The sequence below is a fragment of the Urocampus carinirostris genome, chromosome 2, assembly GCF_059441175.1.
Source record: "Urocampus carinirostris isolate Australia breed hairy pipefish chromosome 2, RoL_Ucar_1.0, whole genome shotgun sequence".
NCBI classification, from domain to species: domain Eukaryota; kingdom Metazoa; phylum Chordata; class Actinopteri; order Syngnathiformes; family Syngnathidae; genus Urocampus; species Urocampus carinirostris.
Window position 1 is genome coordinate 43194866 of NC_142350.1, and position 8074 is coordinate 43202939.

The window sequence follows — 8074 nt, forward strand, 5'->3', positions numbered from 1 at the left end:
ATTTACCATGATTACGGATGGTACCGAAGACTTATAACGCCGCTAGCCGCTTCGCTAGCTCCGGCTTTCCTTCCACGATGGGCCCCTTCATCACGCCGGCACGAGAATTTTTCAGGGCAAGGAGTTGAAATTCCTTGAATACAAAACCCATGTCCATAGGATAGAAGTAATCCATAGTGTAGTTGTCAAAACGGGAAGAAAAAACACCGAAGATAGGAGTAGACAATAAAACAATAGGGCAGCTGCTGGAAAAGGCGCTTTGATTGTCACACTTTACAAAACCACAGGGCCCTTATTGGTATTGTGCAGGAGCGAGCAACAGTGAGTCCTGTGCGGGGGCTTGCGTTTGGCGAGCCTACAACGTTCTGGAGCAATGTGAATCATCCTGCCCTCCCAAACAGACTACGGGACCTGTCATGGATGGTGGCTCATGAGGTTCTCTCAGTCAGAGTCGTCATGCACCACCGAGGAATGTCAGCGATTTCGACCTGCCCTCCACCTGGCTGTGGCGCCCAGGAGTCGGTGAGGCACCTTTTTTGGGAATGCAGCGCTGCCAAGGACCTGTGGGTAATAGCCGGCCACCTTGGAAAATTCCTGGACTTGCCAGCAGTGGAAGTCCCTGACGCACAGTAAGTGTTTTATGGGGTGAGTCGGTCGAAAAGGTCACAGAACGACTTTGCCAAGGACTGGCTCACTCTCGCCACCATCAAAGACGCCATCTGGACCTCCAGAAACCTGCTGGTAAGGAGGTGCAGGCAGATCCCCCCGTGGCTGTGCTCCGAATGGCTGCAGATAACATAAAATCTGCGAGCGGCAAGCATAGGACGCAGCCATAAAGAAGAGTCGCCTGCACCCACCCGGAGGAGGGAACTGGAGCTCCACTGTGGGGGTCCCGGCAGCAACGGCGTGGCTATTCGGGTGGTTGTGGAAAGTAGAAGCAAGAAGGGAGAGGACCCATCTGAGCATCCCGGGCAGAGGACTGGAGGATGCTGCTTGGGAGGGTGGGAAGAAATCCCACTTGAGAAGACAGAGCTATGCCCTTGCACAATAGTATTGCCCTTTACACATTGGTTAACTGCTGTTAAAAGTGTCAATAAAAATTGTTCAAACTTCATATTGTTAGAATATGATATAATGAAATTAAGAATGTGTTTAATTGTTGTTGAAAGTGTTGATAAAAATTGTTCAAACCAAAAACGTATTGTAGATATACACTTGAGATTATTGGCATGTGCCCTTTAGAATCATCTCATAATCCTACTGAGTCAAACAAAATCGTATAGTTCCCTATTCCACCTCAAATATTATTGATGTGTTTCAGAATTTTCAAGCAACACTTAACAACTTTTACTGTTTGTAAGTTACGACAGGAGTATATGGCCAAAAGTGACAGTGTTTTTCAGTTTTTCTGAACACATTCTTCCTTAAAATACGTCAAATCGACTTCAGAATGGAGAAACTGATGTATGCTGTATTGCAGCCTGTACATTTCCACTTTTTGGACACTTACAGTGGCTTGCGAAGCTATTTGGCCCCCTTGAACTTTGTGACCTTTTTCCACATTTCAAACTACAAACATGAAGATATAAAACTGTAATTTCTTGTGAAGCGTCAACAATAAGTGGGACATAATCATGAAGCGGAACACACTTTACTGGATAGTCAAGTCATGTTTATTTGTATAGCCCTTAATCACAAAGAGCCTCAAAGAGTCTCAAGGGTCTGCACAGATCAAAGACTATTGCAAACTACTGACTATTATGACACCATCCCCTCATCTAAAACCTACATGAGGGCAAATAATACACATATTATAAACATAAAATATAGGTTACTCATATGCTATAGAGTAGAAGTGTATTTTAAGCTTAGATTTAAACATTTCCACTGAGGTTGCAGATCGAATCTCAGTGGGCAGAGCATTCCACAGCACCGGGGCCCGGATGGAGAACGCTCTCAAACTTGCGGATCTCTTCTTGGCTCTTGGGATCACTAGTAGACCAGTGTTTTCAAGGCGAAGGCTCCGGGCCGGAACATAGGGGATAAAGTAAATCTGAAAGATATGAGGGAGCAATTCCATGCATGATTTTGTACAATACCAACAGAACCTTAAAATCACATCTTAAGCTAACAGGGAGCCAATGCAGGTTAGCTCAAATCGGGGTAATGTGATCAAACTTTCTTGTCTTGGTTAAAAGCCTCGCTGCAGCATTTTGTACCAGCTAAAGGCTCTTGATTTTGGACTTCGGGAGACCGGAGTGTAGTGCATTACAGTAATCAAAACAGGAAGTAACAAACGCATGAGGTATAATCTCCGCATCTGACTGAGACAGCATAGGACGAATTTTAGCAATGTTGCGAAGATGGAAGAATGCTGCTCCAGTAATATTCTTCACATACATGTATGTTTGAAGGGACAGCTCTGGGTCAAATATGACATCTAAAATTTTGACTGAGTCACTCTGGGGGATATTACATTCGTAAATGTTCAGAGCCGTTTTTGAGAACAAGTCACGTTATTTAGATGGACCAATAACTAGAATTTCAGTCTTTTCAGAGTTAAGGCGCAAGAAATTGACATCCATTCTTTTATCTCAGTGAGGCAGGCTTCCAAATTTCCACAGTTTTGTGTGGCAGATTCCTCCATCGTAAGATATAGTTGAGTGTCATCTGCATAGCAATGAAAACTGATATTATACTTGCGAATAATATCACCTAATGGAAGCATGTAAATGCTGAAAAGAAGGGGCCCAAGTACGGAATACTGCGGAACACCACAGGTAACACTAAAGGGCTCTGATGTCATTTCACCATATTTAACACAGTGCGTCCTATCTGAGAGGTAGGATCTGAACCATAAGAGGACGGTTCCTGAGAGACCAATCCATTTTTCCGACCGTTCTAGTAAGATATTATGGTCTACAGTGTCAAAAGCAGCACTAAAGTCCAGCAGCAGCAAGAGTGATGTAGCGCCGGAGTCCATTGCCAATAGAAGATCATTGGTTACCTTAATCAGTGCTGTCTCAGTACAGTGGTTAGCCCTGAATCCTGATTGCATTGATTCAAAAAGATTGTTCTCGGATATAAAATCATTCAGCTGCTGTGCCAGAACTTTTTCAAGTACCGTATTTTCCGCACTATAAGGCAGACTGGGCTACAGGGCGCACCCTCAAAAAATTGTTTTTGGTCCTTTATTTTCAATACATAAGGCGCACCGGATTATAAGGCACTACAATGGGAACGTCGACAAAACAGTCCGATAGTTCAGTCAAACTTATTACCCCCTTAACATTCCGAAAGCTTGCAAAGACGCAAAGACGTGTCGCAGACATGTACGGAAACAGTGTCTGTACGATGTCACCAATCACTCAAATGCATCGTTCCAAATATCATTCGGAAGGTTAAAGTCTTGGGATTCAAGAAATGCCAAACATTTCTTAGTTTCCATTTTATTTTTTGCTGGCAACTGTGTGGACAGCAAAGTAAGAATTCTATTGTGCAGGGAAACAGGGTTCTTTACTGTGCATATGACAATAAACACTTTGAATTGAATTTAGTTTAAAAATAGACTCATCACAGAAACATCAAGATCGTTCTAAAACAAGATACCGGGAAAATATAAAGCCGCATAGCTCACCTAAGTTCTCTTGCAGCCATCACGTTCAATAATAATACGTTACCATGGTCTTCTTACAACCGTGAGTGTAGTAAATCCAGGAGAGTAAAATATTTACAAATACAGAATAATAAAAAATATTTTCTCTCTGCCGTAGTGCAACCCAACGTGTGATTCACATTCATCTTTTTCAGCCAATTGCAGGCTTTGTTTCGCCCCTTTAGCCTACGCGAGCCTGTAAATTATAAAAAGGATCCGCCCCCTTTACCTGCGAATAACTTATAGTGACTGATTCAAATGATGATTGACACATTGGTTAGGAAATGAAACGCCGGTATATAAATCCCAGCATACACCGCGGACTACTTCGCCTTCGGGGGAAAATCTAGTCAGCGGCTGCTTACCTTAGTTGCAAGACTTTGCGACTTAATATTGATCCATATATAAGGCGCACTGGTTTAAAAGGCGCATGGTCAGCTTTTGAAATAAAAATAAAGGCTTTTAGGTGCGCCTTATAGTGCGGAAAATACGGTACTTTAGAAAGAAACGGTAGGTTTGACACAAATCTATAATTACATTAGCTTTCTGGATCAAGGTTGGGTCGTTTCAGTGTAGGTTTAAAAACTGCGGACTTAAAAGCCGCTGGAACTACACCTGAGGGGAGTGATATGTTCATAATATTTGGAACAGAAGGTCCAAGGATCCCAAAAATACCTGTAATCAGCGAACCTGGAAGCAGGTCAAACAGGGAAGTAGTCGGTTTGGCCGTATTCACCACCTGTTTAAGATTATCGAATGACAGATCACTAAATCGGGAAAAAATCCCTGGACAGCCACCAAGTCACGCGTCTCTAGATTTCATACCTTTAATAAGTGATGTATTAACACTGTCTTTAGAATTTTCTTCCCGTATGCGTTGAATTAGGTTAAATTTAACGAGTTGTAAATACACATTTCATCAACAGTTCTAATTTATACATTCGAAGTTGAAAAGTTATTTGACATTTCAAAAAAACTTGTTATTTGCATTTCATGGGGAGGTTTACATACCTGTCAACCTGTACGGTTTTGCCGTACAAAGTACCTTTTTTATGCATTTTAAGATGAGTACGACGTACAAGGAAATCTGTTCAGAAAAACGCAAATTTGTCAATCGCATGTGTCTGCCACCTGGGGATTTCCCATCATGCATCATTCCGAAAAAAAAATATATGGTGGATTATTTTTTTTTTGTACGGGCATGGAGCCGTGGAGGTTGACAGGTATGGCTTTACACCGCTCCTAGTAATTCATCATTTTTCAAATATTTATTTTTGGCTGTGTAGTCAAAATTGCCATCCAGGGTAGTCCTAATTAGGACTGTAACCACTGCTTTCACTGATGTAACTCAATTATTTATAATCAGTAACTCTTCAAATTCTATTTTCCACATTTTTATTTTGTTAAAACAATAGCATTTTTCTCATTTTACCAAGCAGGTAACATTTTATTTGATTTTTTTCTTGTATTATTTAGCATCTTCTATTGGTAAAACATATTCATTAAAAACAATTATTTGAATCATGAACTCATTTAAAAGAGCATTTTTCAAATAGGTCAAGAAATTTGTACTTGTTTTTTATTACATGAGACTCATCTAGAAGAAGTTGACATCAATGTACATCATCTCGTTTCTAACGGTACCTGAAACAAAACAAAACATTTTTTCTTCCTTCTTTTTAAATGCTTTGCTTCTTTGTACTTTTCTCTTTTTCTTTTTTTTCCTGTTTGAGCTTTCCTTTTCCATTTTCCTGTTTTCCTTTCTTATATATTTTTTTCATTTTTCTCTCATTCGTATTGTTTTTTCCCTTTCTCTTTCTTTTTTGGGCTTTCTGTTTTTTTTCTTGCTTTTTTTTTCCTTTTTCTTTCTTAAATAATTTTTTGTCTCTTTTTCCTCTTTATTTCTTTGCTCCCCATTTCTTTTAGTCTCTTTTTAAAATAAAGAAATGCTGTGGTTTGGTCACTTTGAGTCTCTGTCATTTGTATTTTTTCTTGTTCTTTGTGGCACTCATTTTCAGTTGCACTGCACTATACAGTGACATCTAATGTTAACATATTACACACTGAGTTTTTACATCCATATCATTTTCCATCTATCTTTCAGCACAATGGCCAACACGTTAAAAAAGAAGGGAAATTCAAGTTATGATGGGAACTCTTTTATTGCATTTCCGAATGTGGTACTGTTGTCATTTATGACACATTGAATGTCATCCTCTTAGTTGGATGACATGGTGCTGCGAATCCAGGAGTTGTAGTTGCAGACCTTGGCGTAGACACCAGGCTTGTTCCTCTGGGCACAACCGTAACCCCATGACACAACACCCTGAAGGTAGCCGTTGCAAACAACGGGGCCACCAGAGTCTCCCTACACGGATACATTTTAAAAGATTCTTGAGCATTGAGGAGATTGGTCATTGGAAGAATCGGATGGTTTTACTCATACCTGGCAGGAGTCCTTGCCTCCCTCCAAGAATCCGGCGCAGAACATGTTGGAGGTGATCTGTCCAGGGTAGGAGTTCCTGCAGCTGCTGTCGCTCAGGATGGGGGCATCCAGGCACCTCAGACGATCAGGGTAGTTGTCTAACGGTGAAGAAACGATACATGTGATGTGAGAGTCGACACCTGAAGTAAGAGTTTTTCAATGTCAGGGTTTTGCACCGACTTCCAGAGCCGCTCATGTTGCCCCATCCGGAGATCAGACAGCGGGTGCCGTAGCCGGCGCAACTTGAGGGCAGGGACACGGTGCGCACGTAGCTGTTGAGGGTGGCGGGCCTGCTCAGCTTGATGAGCATGATGTCGTTGTCCAGGTTGCGGCTGCTGTATCTGGGATGCTTGATGACCTTGGCGGAGTTGATGAACTGCTCCGTGCCCTCGTTGACGGCGATGTTGTGCTCACCCAGACGCACCTGGATGCGGCTGAACAGACACAAGTAGCTCGGTTCATTTGAGTTTACGATGTTGCAGAAAACTCTTGCCGGCTTTGGAAACTTACGACTTGTAGCAGTGAGCAGCAGACACCACCCAGGTGCTGGAGATGAGGGAACCTCCACAGAAGTGGTAGCCAGAGTTCAGAGAGACCTGGTAGGGCACAGAGTTCTTTCTGCACTCGTACCCTCCGACAATCTTGTCGTCCTCATCGTCGATGGGAGCGGCAACTGTGATAGAAGCGTAAGACTTTTAACTCAAGAGAAAAAATACATTAACTCACCACAGTTTTCTCAGCGAATACTCACAAGCTGCAGCGCACAATGCCAGGAGAATGAAGTACTTCATGATTGTGCTTTGAAACCAGTGGCCCAACACATTGAAGGAACAAGATCGGTGGGTTTATATACTTCCTAACTGTTGACACTCTTAACTCTTAATCTCAAACCTCATGTCAAGGTCTTTCCCACGTACTGTACAAAATGATTAAACATTACCCCAGCTGGGAAATGTCCCAGCATGATCCAAACTTTTTTCTGTTGATCATTTCAAAATAGACACAGATAGAAATAGAACTATTCAACATTCCATTTGATCAAAATAAATCAATCTAAAAGGAGCAAAAAGTTTCTCTTCCGAATCAATTGAAACGTCCCCTGTAAAATATAAAAAGATACATTTTGTCTGCATATTTTTCCACACAAATTAATCAGGAATTTTGTTTTAGCATTGTTAAGAAAAGCAGATTAAAGCTGACATTGCATTGCATTGTTTTCGTGTTCAAAAGAAGGAAGTAGAATTAAAACAACTTGTTTAGTCCTGACCTTAATATACAAATAATTGTAGTAAAAATAGTTATATTGTTGTATAATAGTGCCTATATTTAGTCATTTTTGTATTATTTCATTCAGAACTTGATTACTTCAGTCAGTCATAACTTCTTAATTGAACCATACTGTATTTATGTAACTTTTTTCAATTTTAATCAGCTTCTCCAATTTTTCAGTTGTGTTTTATGTTGTTGCCAAGTGTGGCCTTGGGTGTTATCAGATCAGTGTCAAAGACTTCTTCAATTGGAAATTACCAAACTTTTAAAGAAGCCAATTGTGTGTTTAATTGCTGATAAAAATGTCGGAAAATTTTGTTAAAACGGCATAATGTCAGATATAACGAAATTTTGAATATGCCTAATTGCTGTTAAAATTGTCGAGAAAAATTGTTCAAACCTCACATTGTTTATTTGCTGTTAATAGTGTCAATAAAATTGTTCAAACCAAAACCTTTTATTATCAGGATGATGGCAAGCCCTTTTGTCAGTGCTCAAGTGAACTTTGAGCAGCCATTGTCTGTGACTCATTCATGCCCAAAATATTCTGCAGTTAGAACTTCTCATCTCACTTGCCTTTATTTTGATAACCTTCAATCTCCTTTACCAGAATCAATCGAAAACGCAGAGGAAGAAAAGATGTTTACTTTTCAACATTCAATAAC

At 40.7% G+C, this 8074-nt stretch overlaps 1 protein-coding gene across 1 annotated transcript; it reads right to left on the reverse strand.

Annotated features, from left to right (window-relative positions):
- Positions 1 to 5798: 5798 nt before the first annotated feature.
- Positions 5799 to 7011, reverse strand: LOC148371960 (trypsin-3-like). The gene is made up of 5 exons (XM_088326592.1): positions 6892 to 7011; positions 6651 to 6813; positions 6321 to 6574; positions 6102 to 6238; positions 5799 to 6023 (listed from the first exon to the last, which is right to left on the reverse strand). The coding sequence occupies exons 1-5, from the start codon at positions 6929 to 6931 to the stop codon at positions 5874 to 5876; spliced, it is 744 nt and encodes a 247-aa protein (XP_088182718.1). The 5' UTR covers positions 6932 to 7011; the 3' UTR covers positions 5799 to 5873.
- Between the last annotated feature and the right edge of the window lie 1063 nt (positions 7012 to 8074).

Excerpts from the sequence above, each read along its gene's own strand:
- LOC148371960 (XM_088326592.1), bottom strand. The coding sequence starts at position 6,931 with ATGAAGTACTTCATTCTCCTGGCATTGTGCGCTGCAGCTT. Across the intron at positions 6,575-6,650 it reads GCTGCTCACTGCTACAAGTC|CCGCATCCAGGTGCGTCTGG; the intron begins GTAAGTTTCCAA and ends GTGTCTGTTCAG. Across the intron at positions 6,239-6,320 it reads CAACATGAGCGGCTCTGGAA|ACAACTACCCTGATCGTCTG; the intron begins GTCGGTGCAAAA and ends CTTCACCGTTAG.